We start from the raw sequence: 25,125 nt of genomic DNA, 5'->3' as shown, positions 1-25,125 counted from the left end.
TCCATGGTGTCTCTGGAGAAGTTAACTCAGAAATGTGTCTATGCTTGTAGAAAGTAGATTTCATCAAAAGGCTACAATAACAGTGTTTGTTTTGTTTGGTGAGATTCGCTGTATCCCTTCGGTGCAATCATTGATGTACCGTTGACGGGGCGAGAAAAGCTCCATTACAGGGATGAAAGTTAAAGACCTTCCTCAAGCACAAACAGCTGTTGGTGTTAAGAGGGCATTGATATGGAAAAAAGGAGCCAAAATGTAGATCTGTTAATAAAGCTGACTGTAATACAAAGTAAAAAAATTCAGTGATCAAGTTGTTAAGACTTGTAATATATAGTGACACTAAAACAATATGCTTACTAGTTAACTTCTGATCTCAGATTGTTTTGTAAAACATTAACTTGTGTGTTTTAAATGCTTTTACGAATAATGTTAAACCTGAAAATCAGATCAGTGGAATAGTGGTTTGTGTCGCACAGATTTTACAGGTTTAATATGGCAAGTTATTGACCGTTAAATATAAGCACTGATTGACACAAGGCTACTGTATTAACATTATGTAATAAAATAGTTGTACCAACAATTAATGCTGAAATGACAGGTGCACCATCCATGTGGTGTGCAAATATTCAGAAGAAATGGAAAAGTCAGAGAGTAGTTGACAAGGATTCTACAAGCAAGAGTATAGGAGGTTTTAGTGACTGTGAGTCCTGAAGGCTCCAGATCCTAAGAGGTGATGGCTTGTGTCCATCCCAGGTACTGTGACGACCTATATTTAATATTTCCGTGTGTGTTTTACCCCCTTGAAGGCAGAAAGTGAGAGCTTCTGTCATGTACTGACAAGGCCTCTATCAAAGCAGTTGAAATTGCCAAACCAGATGTCAGTTTCTGGCTTCTTGAAATGGAGATCTTTCTTTGCTAATTCATATTGCACCATCAGATGAATCCTCCCCCAAGACATCCCACCCCATCCCAACCATCCTGGTGCAGGATATTCTTGGAGCCCAGCTAGCATTAGCTGTATGATACTACAGTTTAGTATTAGGCAGACAGCTTGAAAATTGGACACAAACCCTGCTGATATCATCAGACACCTTTGATGTCTTCAGATTCACTAAGGAATCATTTGGCATAGGTTAAGCCCACAAGTGGCCTGACCTTCAGTGTTGGACAGTGCTCCTCCACAAAGTTGAAGTAGAGATGACTCCTGCTGTCTCCTTGAACTGCAGACTAGATGAGGTAAAACCTAGTGTACTCTAAAAATCTTCTTTTCCTCCTGGTTATGGTACAGACAATGAGGAAACAATTTTTTGTGGGCTTCAGTATGGAAAATCTCTCCCTTATGTGGACTCGAAACCCAATAAAGGAGCACTTTATATGGGGCTTCAAGGATATCTTGAAGCCACAAAAAGATAGTTGGACCTCCTTAAGATTGAGGAATAAAGATCCTCTGCATTACCCAGTTTGTTCAAGCTTTTGAGGGGCCTTTAGGTTGGTCTTTTTGGAGTCTGAATCTCAGCTCCCAGCATTAAGAAGCAACACACAATGTAGAGAGTCATGGAGTCCAGTAATTTTGTAAAACCCTCTAATATATCTTGTAGTAGTTTTTCTGGGTGCCTCCAGGGGATCAAAGTTAACTCCAGGGTTCCGTCTGCTCTGTAGTAATAGAGATCAGTGTTTTTGATGCTTTTGGCAAAAGCAAATATACGTCTGCAGCCTTGACCTTCAGAAGGGTAAATTATCAGACCAACATGAATTAAGAATCAAGGGGTCTTCCTCAGATAGAGGCTGTGTCCCCAGAAATCGTGGGTGAAACCATGAAAGATAAAATCACCAGGCTTACCTAAGTAGCCCTTAAAGTGGAGAAACATGCTGTAACATATAGGTGTAATGATTCTGATGCCTGTAGTAGATGCACAGCTACAGTCAGAATTATAGGGAGGCATGCCTAGCTACAGATATAGGATGTACCAGGTGATTTCAAGGGATGGCTGTCTCCCACCTTCCCTAGACAATGTATTTTGTTCATCTGCAAAAGAAGTCTTTACAAAAAAAAGAGCAAAAAGGGACAGTAGAATCTGGACATTTGTCAAAATGTTGTTTCTACCCTTTTAAGCTGGGGGTTCTTTTGCAGGAAGCAATCAAAAGTGCCTCAGTTTAAGCAAAAGAGAACTTTCAAAATGAAATGGGCCTGGAGGCTGGCATAATGGGTTAAAGTGTTCATCTCACAGACTCAAAGTGCAGAGTTTGATTCTTGCCGTTGATAACTGTTTTTTGGCTAGGCATGTAATTATCTGCAGACTGATTTACCTAGTATTTACCTATGAACCTGTAGAGATACAAGAGCAAAGGCAGGCAACAAGATAGAAAGAAGGGAGGAAAATATCTCTCTCAAGACTTCAGCAGGCAATACTGTTATCTCAAAACCTACCTCACTCCCCTTCCCATATCTAGAGTGTGTAGATTTTCTGCTTCATAACCACCTGTTTTTCATTAACAATAGACATATGGGTAAGTGATGGTCTACATGGTTGTCTACATAGTCTACATGGTTGAATTAAAAGCCTTTCCCCCGCTTTTATGGCAATGCCTCAAATCCCTTCATAATTGGAGGCATTAGAGAACCAGTTTTGGATCAGCAGGTACAAGGCAAGGGATATTTCCTCATTTTTGTGGTACCAAGTAAGGATAATCTGAGAGTTCGTTCAGGAGGTTGCGTGTGACCTGTAGTTCTTGAGGCATAGGTTCTGAGTCTGTCAGAACTCATTTGCCTTACTATGTGACCTTGAGCAAGTCATTTAACCAGCCGTTGTTAGTGGGTCGTCCCTGAAAAGGGATTTTCTCTCCAGTGGGTCTACCTGGACAACAAATGGGTGGTGGTATTATTATTATTGTTATAGTTCTTGGAGATCTATTAGATCTTTCCAAGCTGAACAGATTCTTTGGAGTAACCAGTTCAAAGAAGCTGAACTCTCTTGGACATGCAAGTACTTTCAAGGACCGCAGACACCTCCTGAGGTTCAGGGCAAGAATATGCCCATTTGCTTGGTCTGTTCAGGTGCAGTTATTGCTAATGTGTCATTCTCCAGATCAATGATAATCTGTATGTACCTGTCTTTAGACAATCACTTCATTCTTCTTTAGGCAGCCTCCTTGATGAAGTCAAGGTTGTGGGGATTCTCTATCCATCCTCTCTCCAGCTTGAGATTTTCCCTGAATCCCCCAGAGTTAAGCCGTTCGCTAAGTAGGACAGGGAATTAGTGTCAGCACAAATGTTCCTAAGTACTCTAGGCTACATGTCTGCCTCCATTGTCATAGTTCCTCTTGCCAGGGTGCTGACGAGGAAAGTCCAGCTGTATCTGGAAACCCATGTGGAGGCAACACAGATGTTCATTGTATAACACACTACCTTTGAATCCCTTGTTTTTCTTTCAATAAGCACTTTGATGACTTGAAGCATGTCCCATGACCAAAGTCCACCATTCAACTTAACACAAGGGAGTACAAGACTTCATCTAAAATTATTTAGAACTTTTTGTCACTTTATTCAGCACTTTGTTGGTACTTATGTACAGTTGTTAGAGTAACCCATGACAAAATCTGTCCAGTCACAACTAGGATGACATTTAATCATGAGTTAAGGAAGTATTCAAATTTAAAGCCATGCAACTTTCTTTTTTAATACACTGATGTAAAAGAAAATAAATTGAAAATTTGCTGCCTTTGTCTTTTAGTACATATTTAATATTTGCAGTCATTTGAACCAGATTTGCTGCTTAATACAACCTGAGCTTCAGTTGCAGCTGTTTTACCTGTAGAAGAGTCTCTGTGTTACCACCCCATGCATCCTAGTCAACACTCTTTAGCACAAATTGTTTTTCTAAACTGAAGTCAGAACAGGGAATGGTTGTGTAAAACATCTGTGCCCTATTTGGTTCAAACTGCATAAAGATATTCTTAGAGGGCTTGATTGTATTAAAAAGTATAGGAGCTGGAGCATACTTTTGTCACAGCAGTCACCTAGTGTATTTGGCTGTCTGCAACAGATGTCCAAAGACATTTCTGCAGACTGTCAGAGTTTCTGTGAAAATCTTTGTTATAAACTTAGAGCATGAATTGGAGATTACTTATTAAATCGTCTGGCAATATTAGCAGTGTGTGTGAACTATTTAAGTGATGTGTCAATCTTTCGAAGTATTAATAAGGAGGATTCTAATCAAAAAAAGAAGATGTTAGATATTCACATATAAACAACCTAGTAATAACCTTTGACCCCATTAAATGTGCATCTCTAGGTTTATTTGTGGGGTTTGATACCATGAGGAGTTTGATGCTAATGTAGCAACTTTTTACTGCTGATCTACGATTCATAACGGGAAGTTCACCCTGGAAGACCCGCTGTATCAGGATGCGGAAGCATTACCAATTTGTGTGCAAGTTATAAAATTTATATCTGTCTGATATTGCCATTACTTTAAGATCCTTTATTAGGGAATCATGAGATTTCTGATGAAGATTACTGACATTGTCTTGAAAGATAAGTACTTTGTTGATACTACCGTGACTTGTCTTTGCACAAGTACACACAGGTTGTTGTATTGAGGCCTTACAAGGATTCTTCCCCAACAGCTACTAAAATATGTTACTGAATTAATATTTTCTTATTTAAGAATTATTTTATTGAAGCATTACAGTGAGTCAGAGGAGCTTGATAAAACTACATTTTTATTACAACTACTATTCAGCTTATCCATTTTAAGGGTCTCTCAGTTTGCCATTATTGGAACACCTTTTCCATGCGTAGTGTTAAATATTTAGTCTGGTCTTTAATAATGGGTAGTTATCAAATAGGCTGTGTATATTGGTGTAAGTGCCATTGGTTTTAAGTGTTACACATGTGACAGACCTCATGGCTGGTTAGAGTCTGAGTTTTGGGCCTTGTATGGATACAGATAATAACAGCTTTGACTCACCCTGTGACACATTTTCATTTTTTTTTTCACAATTTTGATTTTACTGGTTTAATATTTTTTCTTATAAAGTCTTCCATGTGTAAATGTACATCTGGATCCAGTTTTACTTTTACTGGTGAAACAGGTACATTCTTTCAGAAGCTTTTTACCCAAAATGATTAAATAATGAATTGGATTTTAAATATTTCTTATAAGCTTAGGTCTGAATATATTTATATTTGGTTATTTGTCTTACTTTTTTTTTTTTTTTAGAAATGTCTCATGCTGACTGGTTAAGCACTTTCTTTCACTTTATATATGCATGCTTTGAACTGTATTGGCAACCTTAGATGGCATTATTATAAAGGTCTTATTTGTAAAGTTATTATCCAAAGAAGGATATATCGCAACAAAAGTTAGATTTAAATTATGTGGTTTGGCATTCAAACAAAGAAGTGCCTAGGCATGAATGGGTTGAAGAAAGTGTACTATGTTTAATGTCAGTATCTGTTGAGTACTCTTAAATAATAAGCTGTTTTGCACCCCTTTAGTGTGTTTTAGTTGAGGTTGGAGTACTGGAGTTATGATGGTACACATTCATGTCGTAAGATTTGATGTTTTACTAAGTTGAATTAGCTTCTAAAAGGGTGCTTTCTATTGTGAAAGATACTCTAGTTGTGGTTTTATATCGCAGACTTTTACCAAATTAAGTAGTAAAGAATTTTAATGTTGTAGAATGCTTTAAATTCAGGGGGAGGGGCATTTTCCCTTAGGAATTATATTATATTTTACTTTATATTGTGTTATTATTGCATTATGTTATATCATGTTATATTTTATGATACTCTCTTATATTGTATTGGGTCAGTTGAGCAACATTTTAAGCTTAGATTACAGGATCACCATAGGGATATTAGGTATAAAAAATGTGTGAGCATAATTGCTGGCCATTTTACCACTTTTAGTTTGGGTGTTTCTAGAGGAATAACAGGTAGAAATTTAGAATAACCCAATATTAATGAAAGAGGATGTTTTAAAAAAAATAATGATTTTAAGTGTAGTGATTTGATGACAAATGGTTAGAACACTGAGGCATCCAATTTGATGTTTTTTTATTCTCATTCTTCTTATGTTAATTGACATTCTTTTTGCCTATACTGCTTTTAATTGATGTGATTTTTAAAATGACTGGCTTGTCTTGCAATTTATTCACTGAATTGCTCTGTCCTGAGGCACCAGAAAGTGTTTTAATTGTGTGGAATTTTATTCAACCCTTGTTTGCAGATTGTTGTTATAGTTATTGTACACTTGTGTACTACTTGTTGACATTAAATCTAATCTTCGTTGTTTGACCTCGAGGAAGGTACTTGCTAGCGGCCAGCACAAAGAGGTATGTGCACTTGCATATCTGAACATGTTGCCCAGCATAAATCAGAATCGGCATGTAGATATCGCAGAATGTTGAATTCAGATAAGGACCCATCAAGGGAGAGGGTCCTGTCATAGATCAGCTCCTTGTGTAATTCCATCAGATATTTTGTAGAGTTGCTGTAAAGTGGGGGCGAAGCATAAGTTTCCTATTGGGAGGTGTGTTTTCACCCACAGCTGCTGTATATTTAATGCTGGCTCCTTTTAACAACTGTCTTCATGATTTTTTGACAAACTGGACCATTGGTGACAGTCATGTGCTGTATGATGCTGTTCATCAGGGGTGTTTGTTATGCATGGCTGTTTTGTGTCTCCATCTAAATATTTAGTCTTGGGCATCCCTAATGGACTATTTTCTTAGAAACTTTACCTTGTAACACAAAGACATGCTTATGTTGAACTTGTGTGATATGCCTGTTGCAGAATGTTCCAACAGTTTAGTATTTACTTTGAATGACTAATGGGAATTGCAAAATTACATTTTTTCCTTTCAAAATGTTTTTCTTCTACTGTCACAGCTTTTGAAGGAAGACATGGAGGTTAAACGTCAGGCACTGGACCATCTGAGTGATGCTGCACATGGTATAGCTCAGCTGCTTGGTAATGATGTGGCCATACAAAAGATGGACAAAGATGTGGAAGAGCTGACCCAGTGCTGGGATAGTTTAGTGCAAAAGCTCGAGGACTGCTCTGATAAGGTATTCTTTTAATGTTTACTTGTTTCGTAATGAGTGTAGTAAAGTTCCATCTGCTGATACAGTGGAATTTCTGTACAGGAGGTGTGGCCTATTTAGTTCAAGAAGTTGGTAGTTGGATGGTTGGACAATGAGAGCTGTTAGTGTGTCCTTCAGCAATTTATTCTTGAAAGAAGTGGTTGGATCTGGTTCAACCCTTTGCAAGGTATGAAACTGCAGCATGATCATTCTACAAGAGTGGTGCAAAATATGTAACACTCCATCTCTTCAGACTTGCAAGACCAATACTACGAATCTCAGCATTTTAAAAATTAGTGCTACCCTCAAAAGCAGCAAATTCCAAAATTCATTGTTGAAAATTGAAAGCATTTTTGTTTTACCCGTGAGTACTCACTGATGTGCCACCAACAACACTGCTGTTTATAAATGGACCTGAGATGATAGTACCACAGAGTAGGCAGTCTTAGAAATAACACCCCCCCCCCCCGCTTGGACTTAACTACTTGGTGATGTTCTTCATGTTTCACTGTTGCAGTCATTACATTTGGGGTAATCTGCTGGCAAGTTGCCCTCAGTCGGCCTGATTAACAAAGTCTTGGGTCCTACGTCGGTTGCTGTCCCTTCTTCCATGACGTCAGGTCATCAGGGGGTATAAAACATGCAACCAGCACCATTACATCAGTCTTTCTTGCTACGCGGTGCCCGAAGCAGAAGCAGTTCGCAAGTGCCGGTGAGTCAACTCCTGAAATTTTTGTTTTAGAGTTTCAGAACCGAAGTCTTCAACTAAAAGCTAAGAACCCCGTTGGGGAAACTTTTTCTTGCTCCTTACCGATGTCAGTACAAGTTAATAATTGCATTACTTGTGGGAAGCAAATACACCTCATAAGGATTTTCATTTGTACTGTATTCCTTGCCTAGGCCCTGACCACAACGTGCCTTGCTGTCGGTTTTGTGCTAAATTTAATCAACGCACGATTAAAAGTCGGTATATTTTTGCTTCTAAATATTTTGGCTCAAGATTTAACTATCCAGAAATGTTGGTTAGCAATCTGACTACCGGAATACCTAAAAAATGCAAAGAAAAAAGACAGACCGTCGAGGTCCAAAACTGATGATGATGCTTCTCCTAAGCCAGTCGCCGGTACTCAGTGAGGTGCTTTTGCAGCCCCTGATACCCACTACTTTTGATTCGCAGGCTTCTACTGAGACCCATACGGAGTCCGGTATGCCGCGAGATACTTTAAGTATTAAACCCGCGGATGTCTCTACCTTAGATGGGTCCGGAGCAACTGAGCAGGCACCAGCTTTTGAGGGTGTTTTCAGGCCTAAAGATTTGTATATTAAACCGACGCCATCTTCAAAACTAAGGCCAAAATCTACTTCTATGTCAAAAAAACTGACGCTTGGGCTATGTGTACAGGCCCCAATGCCTAAGAAACAAATGATCAAAATGGCTGAAGATGTAATTACCTTGATCAGGGGTTCCCATTCCCCTCCTGCTAAGATGCGTTGGCAAGGCACTGACTATGAGTCTTCAGATCAGGTTTCTATTTCTTCTGATTCCTCTTCTGATCAGGATTTATCTATACCCACTTATGAGGACTCTGATGCAGAAGACTCCATCCTTTCTACTTCTCCCCCTGAGGATTTTTCTTTTGGAGAAACTTTGCATACCTTAAGGGAACACTTCCACTGGGAGAGTCAGGATTTCTCTGAATCTAAAAAGAGACTTAGGGATTTTCTTCTTCTTCCTCAGCATAGGCCTTTGGCTATACCTCCTGTTCTAGACATTGTTGATGATGTTTTCTCAGAATCCAGTATGACTCCTGATTCCCTGCCTCCGGCTCCTAGTAAGCCAGACAGATACTACAGGGTTCCTGACTCTCTCAAATTCCTTTTCAAAAACCCTACTGCTGACCCTGAAACCATTTCTCAGGGTCCCAAAGGCATTAATGCATCTACTGCTGAAAATACTACCCCTTCTGAGAGGGATTCCAGGGCACTGGATAGATTGGGTAAGAAGGTTTACAGGTCTGCAGCCTTGGCAATCATGGCTTTAAACTGTCAATTTCATATGATTAAATATCAACAGCATGTCATGGGTTTACTTAAACAGAAAAAGATGTTGATTTCTGACTGTGTGGAAAATAGAGTTGCAGGATTTATTACATTCAGCTGGACAAGTTGGAAAACATACTTTGCAATGTGGTTTTGATTCCTTGGAGGCCTCTTGCAGGCCTGCTATAACTGGATCTGTGATAAGAAGGCATGCTTGGCTCAAGGAGCAAAGTCTGTCTGACCATGTTAAAGCAAAATTGTTGGATGCTCCTTTACAACAGGACAGTCTATTTGGTAATAAGGCTGAAGAAGTTTTGAAAAAGATGGAAGATTATGCTAAATCTATGCAAACTGTGAAAGATTTCTTACAAGTGCAGCCACCCAGGATTAGTAGGCACTGGCCTACTAAGAACCGGTCCTTTCCAGTACCCAGTAGAGCCGCTCAGGTCAAACCCAGACATTCCAAAGGCTCCAGGTTTCAGTCGCAAGGAAGTTTTAGAACAAAGCAATGGGGTGCCTCCACCTCCAAATCTGGAAGCAACAAGGCACCTCCCTATGGTAAACAGTCTCAATGACTTTCCACTGCAATCACCAAGCACTTATCTTTTGGCCGCCCCTTTGGTGGGAAAACTGGCAGTTCATGCACGAAACTGGCAACTGGATTACCCAGGACAAATGGGTTTTAAATATAGTATCCAAGGGGTACAGATTTCTTTTCCACATGTCATGTCACAAATCATGGCGTCCAATTCTGGACTTATCCATTCTAAATACATTTCTGGACATTTCTGGACATTCCAAAATTCAAGATGCTGACTCAACAGTTACTACCTATGCTAGGCATGGATGCCTGGTTGTTAAGTCTAGACTTAAGAGGCTTACCTGCATATCCCAATCAGGGAATCTTGCAGAAGATACCTCCGCTTCAAAGTAGATTACTTGCATTACCAGTTCTGTGCACTGCCCTTTGTCTTATCTACTTCACCCAGGGTTTTCACAAAGTGCCTTGCACCAGTAATTGCATTTTGCAGGCAAAGAAATATTCAAATTTATCCATACCTGGATGATTGTCTAATTCAGGCAGAAAACAAGGACACACTTCTAAAACATCTGGTGTTTGTAAAAAGGGTTCCAACTTGTCTAGGGTACACCATAAACAAAAAGAAATCACAACTGGTACCCTCTCAAAAAATTACATTCCTGGGTGCAAGCTTGAATACAACTGCTCAGATTGCTTACCTTACGCCAGAAAAGCAAATTCAATTGATGACTTCAAACAGGTGTCCAAAAACCAAGCTTATCTGCAAGACAAATTCTGCAGGCCTTGGGGTTCATGTCCTCCTGCATACTTCTAATTCCATATGCAAGACTGAATATGAGGAAACTTCAATGGTACCTAAAAAGCTTATGGAGTCAACATTGTCACAGCCTGGAAACAATGATTCCTATCATACCTTGCCTGCAACTAGAGTCCCTATGGTGGGCAGAATCCTGCCACCAAAACAAGAGACTGTCATTCATTCCACCCCCTGCCGCCCAAACCCTGACTTACAGACGCTTCAGACTATGCTTGGGGGGGGCGCATCTGGCAGGGAGATGCATTCAGGGCAAATGGAGCCCATATCAAATGCACCTACATATCAATCAGAAAGAGTTGCTAGCTGTACAGAATTTGCTCTGACAGCCTTCAAGGACTACCTTCATCCAGGACAGTTACTGATAAAGACAAGACAACACCACAGTAATGTGGTACATAAACAAGCGGGGGGGGGGTACACATTCCTACCCCCTTTGCAGATTTGCAGACTAGCCTTGGCATTGTGGAACACGGCCTTAACTTATCAAATGCATCTACAAGCTCAGTTCCTGCCAGGAAAGTAAAATACTCTGGCAGACGAACTAAGCAGAAATATTATGGACCCACACACATGGAAATTGGAACCACAAATTTTCAACATGTTGACATGCAAATGGGGGAGCCCAGACATAGATCTTTTTGCCTCACCCCAAAACTATCAGTTGGACAAATTCTGCACAAGAATTCATCACAAAAAAGCTTGGAAAGTGGATGTTGTATCCTTCAGCTGGAAAAACCTATCAGTCTATGCTTTTCCCCCTCTAACTCTGCTCTCCAAAGTCCTACTAAACGTCAGACAGAACAAACCAAAAATGATTCTTATTGCTCCAGGCTGGCCTCACCAACACTGGTACCCGCTCCTGCGCAGTGTCTCGCACCTTCCTCCATGGTACCTGCCTCAGACACCTTATCTACTGTCTCAGCAGAACTATCAAATTCTGCACACTCGGCTCCAAACTTTAAATCTTGCAGCGTGGCTAATCAACTAATTTCACCCTTTACACCTCTCAGCAAACCTGTGATGGATGTCATTTTGGAGGCTAGAAGACCTAGTACTATAAAATCTTATGCTGACAAATGGAAAAGATTCTCTGCCTGGAACCAAGCACAAGGAATAAGCACAGCAATTCCCAATATTCCTCAGATTCTGCAATACTTAACTGAGATGCTTCACAAGGGCCTATCTTTTTTGTCCATAAAAATCCATGCCTTTGCCATTTCAGCTCATTACAACACAGAGCCCTCCCCTCTTTTCTCATCCTCTGCTAAAGCAGTATGTCAGAGTGGCCAAAAATTTAAGACCTCCCAGGAGAGCACCAGCTCCTGCATGGGACCTCAATTTTGTTTTGGAAAAACTCCCTCTACCTCCTTTTGAGCCAGCTGCTACTGCGTACCTAAAATTTCTCTCTTGTAAAACAGCTTTCCTTTTAGCAGTCACTTCAGCTAGAAGGATTTCAGAATTACAGGCTCTTATGGCAGTGGAGCCTTTCATTATTTTTTTATCTGGACAAGGCGGCTGTCAGGACCAATCCATCCTTTATGCCTAAGGTAGTATCTAGTGTGGCCCTTAATCAGACCATTCATCTGCCAACTTTCTTCCCAAATCCACAGAACAAGGGTGAGTGGATTCTGCATTCATTGGATGTACACAGACAACTAAGATTCTACTGAAACAGGACAAAATCTGTAAGAAAATCTGAACAACTATTGGTGGCATTTGCTGCAGGGGCAGAGGGAAAGGCTATTTCAAAGCAGACTGTTTCCAAATGGATAAGCCATTGTATTAGTTTCTGCTATATGCACCATGGTAAACCTGTTCCCAAGGGGATCAGATCTCATTCCACCAGGGCTGTATCTACTTCTGCAGCCTTTCTCAGAGGGGTTCTTACCAGAGACATTCTAGAAGCTGCTACCTGGAGCTCAGTTCATACGTTCACCAAACATTACCATTTACCTCTCTTTAAATCCAGAGCAGGATTTGCCACTGCTGTCCTGCAGGGCCTTATAGCTGCTCCTAATGCTGTATAAATCCATCCTCCCAACCATAGCTTTGGGATTCTAGAAATATTGGGTGAACAAATAGCAGTAAGAAGGAAATTATTCTTTTGAGCTGAGTTACAGGATCTGAATTGCCTAGACCTAGAAAGGCCTTGAGTTTAATTCTGTTAGCTGCCAGTAAAACAATTACTGGGAAATGGAAATCAAAATCTAAACCAGCTGTATTTGAGGTATTGAGAGAAAAGAATTGGAAGAGGAATATTTAGAAAAGGGAAGGAGCAGATTGCATAGAAGTAAATAGAAATTGTGGGAACAATACCTGCTTAATGTTTAGGAGGAGGAACAGTGATGTTTAAGGGAAGATAAGAGTTGAGCAATTTTTTTGTAATGTTGGACTGATGATAGTAGCAAAAAAAACGTGATATGTATTGTATTTAAATGAAAAAAATATATTAAAATTGTTTGTATTCTTTTCTGTTAATGTATGTTTGTCTCTGTCAAGTATTAATTTAATAAAGGTGTTTGAAAAAGAAGTTTAGCAGATTGTATGGGGTATAGCATCACATTGGGAGAAGAGTATGACAAATAGCAAGTACGTGTATTGGGTTTTCCATTTGTGCTTATGTTATTAAACGAGTTTTTTTTTTTTTAATAAATAGGCTGTACTTGAAAGTACATGTAAATATGAATTGTTAAATGGAATGCCTGAGAAATACCTTACTAAAATGATACAAGGGTTAAACATGTCCTACATGAATCGACTCAAAGCCCCGTCACTTTACTCAGTATCCTACAGACTGCTAAGAGATAACCTGTGTCTAGCATACAAGGCATCTCCAATCCATTGTTGATTGATTTACTGAACAGCAACAAGTCAAAAGCCCTGTCCATATTCAAATGCAACTTAGATCTGTGGATGGGAAACAAAAAAAAAATTACCCCCGGGACTGTACCCCTGTACTACTAATGGTCAGAGGCAGTTCCTAGATGCTTTATCCAATGCATGTGTCCCCTCAAATTATCTGTGGTACATTGGTTTTGGGAGTGTAATGAGTTGGCAGAATTTATAAATTCCCTACAAAATACTTTGTCAGAAATACTGGATGAGCACATAGGTGCTACTAAGGAAATTATTTTTTGAGCTGGGACACAGGATCTGAATTGCCTAGACATACTAACGCCTTGTTACGTTTAATTTTGGTGGCTACCAAAAAACAATTACTAGAAAAATGGAAATCACGTCTAAACTAGCTGTATTTAAAGTACTGAATATTCTGTCAAGAGAAAATAACTGGAAGTGGATCTTTAGAAAAGGGTAGGATTGAGTCACATAGAAGAAATGGAAACTGAACGACGTGCAGAATAATGTTTTGGAGGAGGAGTGAGGTTTTAAGGGAAGGCAGGAATTCAGCAATTTATGTAATGCTGGATTGATGATTGTGTAAAGAGATGCATGTGATATGTAATGTTTGTAGCTGTGAACATGTTAACACGGTTTCTTTTATATACTTGCATGTTTGCCCATGTCTTAAGGGATAAGTCAATAAATGTGTTTAAAAAAACTGTGTGATAGTACCCATATTCAAAATGATGCCACTTCACAACCTGTTACCTCTTCTTCCTCATTCAGGTTTCCTTGTGACACTAGGCTTATCACACTCCTGTTGTCCAGACTACAGCTGTTAAGGTTTTTTGTGCCTGGATCACATTATCAGTTCTCTGCCGTACCCTTTGGACTATCAACTGTGCCAATAGTGTTGACAAAGTGTCTAGCTTCAGTTATAGCTTATTGCAGGCTACAGGGTTTCTACATTTTTCCATATTTAGATAACTTGCTCATCTTGCAGTCTTTTCAAAGGGTCAGGAATCTTTTCCTTGGGTGAGAGATCTCTTCTGTAAGCTGAGATTCAAAGAGAACATTCAAAGTCTGAGATGTTCGACACTACAGTTCAAAGAGCTTTTCTTACACAGGAAAAAAAATAGATCTATGTCTAGATCTATTTCTAAGATTTTACACTCAAACTTCAGACAGTGAGAGAGAATACCTCAAGATTTGGTCTTGTGACTTCTATGATTCTCATGACACCCTTGGCAACACATGATAGTGGTATCTGATGTCTCTTTGGTCCCAGCACCAACATCCTTTGCCTTTTCAGATCCCAGTGGTGGAGTTTGTTAGAAGACAAGTCACTTGGTGGAGACAACAGATGTCCCTAAATCCAGGCCTCCCCTTCTTCCTCCCTGTTTCAGAGCTGTCAATCACCACAGATGCCTCGGACTTTGCTTGGGGAGCAGTTTTAGGAGGAAAAAAGTGCAAAGTGTTTGGGTCACCAAGAACAGACCCAAACACACAAATATGAAAGAGATGCTTGCCCTGATCAAGGCACTGAGCTCTCTGGATCATCTTTGGTCCCCAGGACCTCTTCAATTTGTTACAGACAATACCAGAGTCATGTGGCACAACAAGAAGCAAGGGGGAACAAGGTTGTATCCTCACTGTAGCATAGCCATTCTAACTTGAGATATAGCTTCATAGCACAATCTCACTCTACAGGCATCCTATATTCTATCAGAGCAAATTTGTGCGACAGACAAGCAGAGCAGGAAAAGGGCAGCCCCTCATTAATGGGACTAGATCAGGGGTTCTTCCAAGACTTGATCCATCTATGGGAGGTTCGTCAAGTAGACCTCTTTGTCTCCTGTCTAAAAAATCAGCGGGCAAGATTCTGCTCCAAGACTTCATGAAAGAGGGCCTGGAAGAAGGATCCCTTTTCTTTTCCATGGACAGGAATGTTACTCTCTTTTTTTTTTTTTTTTTCTCTCCACCTGTTCCACTAATATATAGGGTACTTCTGAATGCTCTCAAGGAATCCCTCAATATCATTGTGGTGACTCCCTTCTGGCCCAGGCAACAAAGATTCCTTACAGATTGGATCTACTCACACAAAAACAGGGGTGTTTGATACACCGTAACACCAATTAACTTCAATTCACTACCTGAATGAAAGGGTATTTATTTCTTTTAGGCACCTGTTTACTGAGGACGTGCAGCAGGTACTAATGGAGGCAAGAAAGCCTGCTACTAGAAAATCATATATTAGCAAATGTAAAGGTTTTTCTAGTTGGTGCCACCAACACAACCAGCACCCATTCTGTGCTAGTTGTTCTCTGGTTTTACAATTTGAGTTACTATCCTATGGCCTTTCTTACTCATTTATCAAGTTTCATTTATCAGCCATTTTTGCAGGTCTGCCCATGGATAGTTTTTCTCTGCATTCTCTTGTCAAAATGTTTTTGAAAGGGGTTTTGCATGATGCCTCCAAGAAAACTGGTGTCTCCTCCTTGGGATTGTAATTTTGCATTAAACAAGCTAACACTTGCTCCATTTGAACCAGCTAACCTGGCTGACTTGAGGTTCTTAACATGGAAAACAGTTTTACTGATTGCTGGGACCTCTGCAAGAAGGGTGTCTGAGTTGCAAGCTCTTATGGTGAGTCAACTTTATCTCGTTTTCCACTAGGACAGGGTTTCTTTGAGAACTAATCCTCCTTTTATACCTAAAATGGTGTAGAAGTTTACTTTAAGCCAAACTGTTATCTCTCGGTTTTCTTTCCTGAACCCAGAAATAAGAGAGAAAAGATGCCCCATACCTTGGATGTCCACATAGAACTATAGTACTGTCTTGACAAAACTAAATTTTTCAGATCAATTAATTTATTGTGAAGATAAGAAGGGAAAAACCTGTGTGTCAAAAGAGACCATTTCCAAATGATTTTCAAAGGCTAATACCTTTTTAAACTCGCCAGGACAAAACTGTTTCAGGCAGTATCAAGGCCCAGTCTACAGGCCCTTGGCTTCATCTGTGGCTTTTTGGAAAGGGTTGTATTCTAGAAGTACTCCAGAAGGTGCAACTTGATCCTCTGTTCTTTCACAAAGCACTACAAGCCTGATCCTTTCTCTAGGTCAAGATCAGGCTTTGGAAGGAAAATTTTCCAGGGGCTGCTAGACTCTACTCCTACCACCTCCTAAATGTTGTAAGCTAGGGTAATGTGCTGTATAGCTAAGGCTACTACAGCAGTGATTTATTTAATTTTATTTAACATTTTAACATTTAACAGAAGGTTTCTCTGTGCTTTAAAGTCTTAATTCCTTATATCTGAAATTATTTCTGCTGAATAGTTGCATACTTGAGCTGTTTGGTTAGCTTTTACATACCTACATCAACTTTATTCCAAGCTGAGATAAGTACAGACCTGCAGTGTTATAAGATAGTACTGCATTTTATTTTTTCTGTTTTTTTGTTTCATTGAATATTGTGTTAAAAATAGTACTGCATTTATCTGCTTATTTATTTATTCACTGAAAGTTGTGAACTTTCTCTGTGTTTGCAGTTAGTGGGTTTATTCTTCTCACTTCATTGATATTTGGTGTAGAAGTCTTAGCCTAGAGAGTTTCTCTGTGGCTTAAAGTCTTAGTCCCTTATCTCTGAAATTATTTCTGCTGAATAGCTGCATACTTGAGCTGTTTGGTTAGCTTTTACATACCTACATCAACTTTATTACAAGCTAAGTACAAACTTGCAGCGTTATAAGTTAGTACTGCATTTTCTTTTTTCTTTTTTTCTTGTTTCATTGAATATTGTGTTAAAAATAGTGCTGCATTTATCTGCTTATTTATTTGTTCACTGAGAATTGTGAGTTCTCTGTGTCTGCAGTTAGTGGATTTATTCTTCTCATTTCATTGATATTCATAGGTTCATAGGGAGGTACCAGGCTATTAGCCCTAGGGCCTCTATAAGCATAGCCAAGAAGGTACACTGGCTTTTGCCACCCAAGAAATTTATTTTCCTTTGCCACTGTCGAGCAGAGCCACAGAAGTGATCCCCGGGGTAAATTTCCTATTTCCCATCCAGTCATCAAGATTTTTCTTGAAGAATGCTAATGAGGAGCTTTGTTTGATATAGATATGTAGTTTGTTCCAGAGTATGGGAAGTCTCTGGGACAGGAATCTATCCCTCCAGCATGTTCTGTTTATTGTGGTGACAAGATTTAGGTCCCTAGAGCATGTAGCTCGGAAGGATTGGGATTTTTTTAAGTGGAGTATGTCCAACAGCTCTGGGTTTGACAAAGCTTTGTATGTTAGGCAGAGATCGCCTCAGAGTAGGTGATATGCGACTGAGTAAAGCTGGAGAGTTTCGGTGTAGAAGTCTTAGTCTTGAGGGTTTCGCTGTGCCTTAAAGTCTTAGTCCCTTATCTCTAAAATTATTTCTGCTGAATAGCTGCACACTTGAACTGTTTGGTTAGCTTTTACATACCTATATCAACTTTATTACAAGCTGAGAGAAGTACAAACTTGCAGTTTTATAAGATAGTACTGCATTTTATTTTTTCTGTTTTGTTTCATTGAATATTGTGTTAATAATAGTACTGCATTTATCTGCTTATTTGTTCACTGAAAATTGTGATCTCGCTCTTGTGTCTGCAGTTAGTTTTCCCCACCCACCCTCCCTGTTCTTGTTGTGGTATTAATCTTGGTGGCTTTGGAACTGACCGCCCCTCTTGTAAATTTGTGTTTGAACACTCCTCCTGGGCCCATCTCATTTGCTCACTCAACCGAGTACATTGAGATCATATTTTGATTTCAGACACTCGTACCATTCCCAGCTGTTCAGCCCTATCCCATTTCTATCCTAGTCTAGTCTCATTAGCTCATCCTGCCTAATATAGAGAGAGAACATCTGAGTAGGCATACCCACTTAGGCCCTGAACTTGTCTGATTGGAGACTGCTGAAACAGGGCTCAGATGTTCTTCGTATTTCACTGTTGCAGTCATTACATTTGGGTAATCTGCTGGCAGGTTGCCCTCAGTCGGCCTGAATGTCAAAGTCTTGGGTCCTGCGTCGGTTGTTGTCTCCTCTTCCATGACATCAGGTCATCAGGGGTATAAAACATGCAGCCGACGCCATTTTCTTTAGTCTTTCTTGCCACGCGGTGCCTGAAGCAGAAACAGTTCGCAAGTGCCGGTCGGCCGACTCCTGAAATTTTCGCATTCGAGTCTTCAATTAAAGCTAAGTACCCCGTTGGGGAAACTTTTTATTGCTCCTTACCGATGTCAGTAAAAGTTAATAATTGCATTACTTGTGGGAAGAAAATACCTCAATGTTTTTCATTTGTACTGTATTCCTTGCCTAGGCCCAGATCATAACGTGCTTTGCTATCGGTTTTGTGCTTGATTTAACCAACGCACTATTAAGCGTCGGTATATCTTTGCTCCAAAATATTTTGGAAACAGATTTAATTACCCTGAAATGTCATTGGATAGCAATCTGACTACCGGAGTTCACAAAAAATGCAAAGAAAGGGACAGAGACAGACCGTCGAGGTCCAAAATCTACGCCGAAGCTTCTAAGCCAGTCACAGGTTCACCGGTACTCAGTGAGGTGCTTTCGCAGCCCCTGATACCCACTACTTTTGAGTCGCAGGCCTCTACCGAGACCCATGTGGAGTCCGGCATGCCGCAAGATTCTCAGAGTATTGTACCCATGGATGTCTCTCCCTCGGATGGGTCCGGAGCCGCTGAGCAGGCACTGGCTTCTGAGTGTGTTTTCAGGCCTCAGCATTTCTATATAAAACCGACGCCAGCTTCAAACACAAAGACAAAAGCAACTTTTAGGGCTAAAAAAAGGTGCATGAGCCACGTGCTCAGGCCTCTATGCCCAAAAAACAGATGATCAAAATGGCCGAAGACTTGATTACCTTGATCAGGGGTTCCCAACCCCCCCTCTGATAAGAGGCCTAGGCAAGACGCTGATTATGAATATTCAGATCAGGTTTCTATTTCTTCTGATTCCTCTTCTGATCATGAATTTTCTATACCACCCTATGAGGATTCAGATGCAGAGGAATCCATCCCATCTGCATCTCCTCCTGAAGATTATTCTTTTGGAGAAACCTTGCATACTTTGAGGGAACATTTTCATTGGGAGAGTCAGGATTTCTTAGAATCGAAAAAGATGCTTGGGGATTTCCTTCTTCCTCAGCATAGGCCTTTAGCCATACCTCCTGTATTAGACATTGTTGATGTGTTTTAGGAATCAAGCATGGCTCCAGATTCCCTACCTCCAGCTCCTGGTAAGCCAGACTGATATTAAAGGGTTCCAGACTCCCACAAATTTGTATTCAAAAATCCTGCTGCTGACCCTGAAACTATCTCACAGGGTCCCAAAGGTGTAAAGGCCTCTACAGCTAAGAATCCTACCTCCTCTGATAGAGATTCCAGGGCACTGGATAGATGGGGAAAGAAGGTTTATACATCTGCAACCTTGGCCATTAGGGCCTTAAACTGCCAGTTTCATATGCTTAAATATCAACAGCATATTATGGGATTATTGAAACAGAAAATGATGTTGATTTCTGAATGTGTGGAAAATAAAGCATTACAGGAATCATTGCATGTAGCAGAACAGGTTGGAAAGCGTACTTTGCAATGTGGTTTTAATTCGTTGGAGGCCTCCTGCAGGGCTGCAGTTACTGGATCTGTGATTAGAAGGCATGCCTGGCTCAAGGAGCAAAATTTGCCTGATCATGTTAAAGCTAAATTGCTGGATGCACATTTACAGCATGATACTCTGTTTGGTAATAAGGCAGAAGAGGTTTTAAAGAAAATGGAAGACAATGCTAAGTCTATGCAAACTGTAAAAGACTTCTTACAAGTGCAGCCACCAAGATTCAGTAGACACTGGCCTACAAAAAGTTGGTTCTTTCCTGTGTCCGACAGAGCCTCACGGGGCAAATCCAGGCCCTCAAAAGGCTCTAGATACCAATCACAGGGTTCTTATAGGTCAAAGCAATGGGGTTCCCCTATCTCCAAATCTGGAAGAAACAAAGCACAACTGTACAGTAAACAGTCTCAGTGACTTCCCTCTGCCATCACCAAGCACTTATCTTTTGGCAGCCCCCTTAGGGGGGAAATTAGCACTTCATGCTCAAAATTGGCAGTTAATAACCAAGGACAGGTAGGTATTAAGCATAGTATCCCATACCACAAGTGGGTATTAAACATAGTATCCCATACCTTGCCAATTCCAAATGGTTGGCCAGATCTGCCACAAAATCAATGGGCAGAGGCACAGAAACAAGTTACGTCCCTCATGGATATGGGGGCTATTCAACCAGTACCAGAACAGGAAAAAAGGCAAGGGTTTTACTCTGTTCCTGGTACCCAGAAAAGACGATGTCTGGCGCCCAATACTGGATTTATCAATTTTGAACACATTCTTGGCCATCCCAAAATTCAAAATGCTGACTTTGCAGCAGTTTCTGCCCATGCTGGGCAAGAACGCTTGGCTAGTGACTGTAGACTTGAGGCATACCTGCATATCCCAGTAAGGGAATTGTGCAGAAGATACCTCCGCTTCAAGGCTGGTTTTATGCATTACCAATTCTCTGCACTGCCCTTTGGCTTTTCTACTGCGCCCAGGGTCTTTACAAAGTGCCTGGCACCAGTAATTGCATTTTGCAGAAAAGCATACAAATCTATCCTTACTTGGACGACTGTCTCATTCAAGCAGAAAACAGACATACTTCATCTGGTGTTTGTACAAATGCTTCTAACATGCCTAAGGTACACAATAAATGAAAGGAAATCACAACTGGTACCCTCTCAAAAGATTACATTCCTGGGTGCAAGCTTGAATACAACTGCCCAGGTGGCTTACCTTACGCCAGACAAACAAAGGTAACTGACTATACTTCAAACAGATGGCAAAAAAAACCCAGTTATCTGCAAGACAAATTCTGCAGGCTTTGGGGTTCATGGCATTCTGCATTCTACTAATTCCATATGCAAGACTTCATATGAGGAAACTACAGTGGTATCTAAAAAGTTTATGGAGTCAACATTGTCACAGTCTGGAAACAATGATTCCTCTCATTCCCTGCCTACAACAGGAGTTTCTTTGGTGGGCAGAGACATGTCACCAGAACATGGAATGGTCTTTCACTCTACCCCCTGCCACCCAAACCCTAACTACAGATTCATCGGACTATGCTTGGGGGGGCCCACCTGGTGGGGAGATGCATTCAGGGCATATGGAGCCCAACACAAATGCATCTGCATATCAACCAGAAAGAGATGTTAGCTGTTCAGAATGCCCTGACAGCCTTCAAGGACTTAGTTCATCCAGGACAACTACTGATAAAGACGGGCAACACCATGGTTATGTGGTACATAAACAAGCAGGGGGGTACACATTCCTACCCCCTTTGCAGACTAGCCATGGTATTGTGGGACACAGCCTTGACTTACCAAGTTCATCTTCAAGCTCAATTCCTGCCAGGAAAACAAAATACTCTGGCAGACGACCTAAGCAGAATTCTTATGGGCCCTCACGAGTGGAAATTAGATCCACAAGTCTTCAGCATGATAACAGAGAAATAGGGGAGTCCGCACATGGATTTATTTGCCTCTCCCCAGAATTATCAACTGGACAAATTCTGCATGAGGAATTATCACAGGCAAGCATGGAAAGTGGATGCCCTATACTTTAGTTGGATAAACCTATCAGTCTACGCCTTTCCTTCTCTGCCTCTTCTTCCCAAGGTCTTACTAAAGGTCAGACGGAAAAATCCAAAAATGATCCTAATTGTCCCGGACTGGCCTCGCCAGCATTGGCACCCAATTCCAAGGAATATGTCTCAACTCCCTCCTTGGTACTTGCCTCAAATTCCTCATCTGCTGTCTCAGCAGAGCAGTCAAATTCTGCACAACCAGCTCCAAACTCTGAACCTGGCAGCATAGCTGATCATGTAATTATTCAAACACCACCTCTCAGTAAATCTGTGATGGATGTCATTTTGGAAGCCAGAAGGCCTAGTACTAGAAAATCTTATGCTGATAAATGGAAGAGATTCTGTGCTTGGAACCAAGCACAAGGGACGGACACAGCAAAGCCAAATATTCCTCAGAATTTACAATACTTGACTGAGATGCTTGACAGGGGTCCATCTTTTTCAACAATAAAAATCCATGCCTCTGCCATCTCGGCTCATTAAAACACAGAGCCTTCCCAACTTTTCTCATCCTCTGCTAAAACAGTATCTTAGAGGGGCCAAAAATTTAAGGCCTCCCAGATCATCACCAACCCTTGCATGGGACCTCAATTTTGTGTTGGAAAAGCTCACCCTGCCTCCATTTGAACCAGCAGCTACTGCGGATATAAAGTTTTTATCTTGGAAAACAGTTTTCCTTCTGGCAATCACTTCAGCAAGAAGGGTTTCAGAACTACAGGCCCTCATGGCTGTGGAGCCTTTTGTTACATTTTACCTGGACAGGGTGTCCCTCAGGACCAGTCTTTCCTTTATGCCTAAGTTGGTATCCAGTGTGGCTCTTAACTAAACTGTTCACCTGCCAACTTTTTACCCAAATCCACAGAACAAGGGGGAGCAGATTCTGCATTCCTTGGACAAACACAGACAACTAAGATTCTACTTAAACAGGACCAAATCTCTAAGAAAGTCTGAGCAGCTACTGGTGGCATTTGCTGCAGGATCAGAGGGGAAGGCTATTTAAAAGCAGACTATTTCAAAGTAGATAAGCTACTGCATTTGTTTCTGCTATTTGCATCATGGTAAACCGGTGCCCATGGGAATCGGGTCACATTCCACCAGGGCTGCATCTACCTCAGCAACTTTTGTCAGAGGGGTGCCAACCAAAGACATTCTAGAAGCTGCTACTTGGAGCATTATCTCTTCTCTATGTCCAGGGCAGGCTTTGCCACTGCAGTTGTGCAGGGCCTTATAGCCGCTCCTAATGCTATTTAGTTCCAGCCTCCCATCCGTAGCTTTGGGATTCTACCCAAATGTAATGACTGCAACAGTGAAACACGAAGAACATAGTACAGTTGTGTACACTTACCGTAAGTGTAGATGTTAGAGTGTATTCACTGTTGCAGTCCGTGTTACCCACCCGCCATCCTCCTTTTTTCTCCTTCCTTCACTATATTCTACAGCCATTGGGGTGTATTTGCTTTTAGATGAAGGTAAAGTTTATGTTACAATTGCATTTATATATATATATCCCCATTTGGGGGGCAGCTGACTTCTGGGGCAAGAAAAACTAAAGAAAATGGCATCGGCTGCATGTTTTATACCCCTGACGTCATGGAAGAGGATACAGCAACTTGATGCAGGACCCAAGACTTAGATTTTCAGGCCGACTGAGGGCAACCTGCCAGCAGATTACCCAAATGTAATGACTGCAACAGTGAATACACCATCTACATTTATGGTAAGTGTACACAACTGTACTTTCTGATGTTTTTTGCTGGTTAATTGGGTAATTTGTTTAAATCAGTTTGCTTGTTTTCTGTTGTTATATAAAAAATGTGCACTTTATTTGCATTTTCTGTATTTGTTTCTTCCTACTTCATTACCTTATTTTTCCTCCTCTTAAAAGTACTCAATTGTGTTTATTCTGCTGCATTTATTACTGCTTGGTAGTAACCTGATTAAATTGTAACCATTATTCTAAGCCTTTTGGTTTAAGCACTTGGGATTCAGACCAATTGTTTTACATTAAGAAGGTTTGTGGTCTGCACTGTTGTGGCAGGACAGGTAGCTTACATCCTTCTAAGTTGGGAATTGCTGATTGAAGGCCCATTGTCTGCTATTCTAAAAGTGTATTAGTTCTGGTTTAAGCACTTGGTTTCCAGGCCAGTTATTTTACATTAAGAAGGTTTTGTGGTCTGCACTGTTGTGGGAGGAGAGGCTAGATTCTGCCCTTCTGAGGTAGGAATTTCTGGCCAAAGGCTTTTACTGTGCCTGATTATTTGAACTGTTTTTCTGATATTGGTGCACCTTTTCTGCTGTAGCATAGACTAGGTTCAGGCCTGCTGAATCTAGCTTTGTTTGTATAACTTGAGCACTAATCCAGGCCATCTTTATTGGAGAAGGTTCCCCTGCACCCTAGTGGCAGGAGTGTGCGGTTAGAACTTGTCTGGTTGAAGACTGCTGAAACAGGGCTCAATTTTTAGTTTTTTTACTGGTTAATTGGGTACTTTGTTTAAATCAGTTTGTTCGTTTTCTATTGTTATAAAAATAAAAAAATTGCACTTTATTCATCTGCTTTTACTGTAATTGTGTTTCTTCCCACTTTATTAACTTATTTTGCTTGTGCTTCATCTTAAAAGTACTCAATTGTATTATTCTGCTGCAGTTATTACTGCTTGGTAGTAACCTGATTAAATTGTAACTGCTGTTCTAAGCCTTTTGGTTTAAGCACTTGGGCTTCAGACCAGTTGTTTTACATTAAGAAGGTTTGTGGACTGCATTGTTGTGGCAGGACAGGTAGCTTACATACTTCTAAGTTGGGAATTGCTGTTAGAAGGCTCAGTGTCTGTTATTCTAAAAGCGCATTAGTTCTGGTTTAACCACTTGGGCTTCAGGCCAGTTATTTTACATTAAGAAGGTTTGTGGTCTGCACTCTTGTGGGAGGAGAGGCTAGATTCTGCCCTTCTGAGCTGGGAACTTCTGGTTAAAGGCTTATTGTGCCTGCTTATTTCTGAAATGTGTGCGCCTTGTTTGCTGTAGCCCAGATGTTAGTAGTTTATTGGCCATTTTGGGCTAATTTCTCTTTCATTTCCCTG

The 25,125-nt window shown here is 40.6% G+C and overlaps 1 protein-coding gene across 3 annotated transcripts in view; it reads left to right on the top strand.

Moving 5' to 3' along the window:
* UTRN (utrophin) overlaps positions 1–25,125 on the top strand; it is a 4,744,936-nt gene that overhangs the window by 1,400,810 nt on the left and 3,319,001 nt on the right. For all 3 annotated transcript variants that reach the window (XM_044069601.1, XM_044069592.1, XM_044069610.1), the window contains one exon: positions 6,893–7,072. In XM_044069601.1, coding sequence (XP_043925536.1) covers positions 6,893–7,072 — 180 coding nt within the window. The remainder of the gene's footprint in view (positions 1–6,892; positions 7,073–25,125) is intronic.

The sequence above is a fragment of the Protopterus annectens genome, chromosome 1.part0 (genome assembly GCF_019279795.1).
Source record: "Protopterus annectens isolate FY-2018-M chromosome 1.part0, PAN1.0, whole genome shotgun sequence".
Classification (NCBI taxonomy): domain Eukaryota; kingdom Metazoa; phylum Chordata; order Ceratodontiformes; family Protopteridae; genus Protopterus; species Protopterus annectens.
Note: the sequence above shows the minus strand (reverse complement) of the source record. Positions and strands in the feature narration are given on the sequence as shown.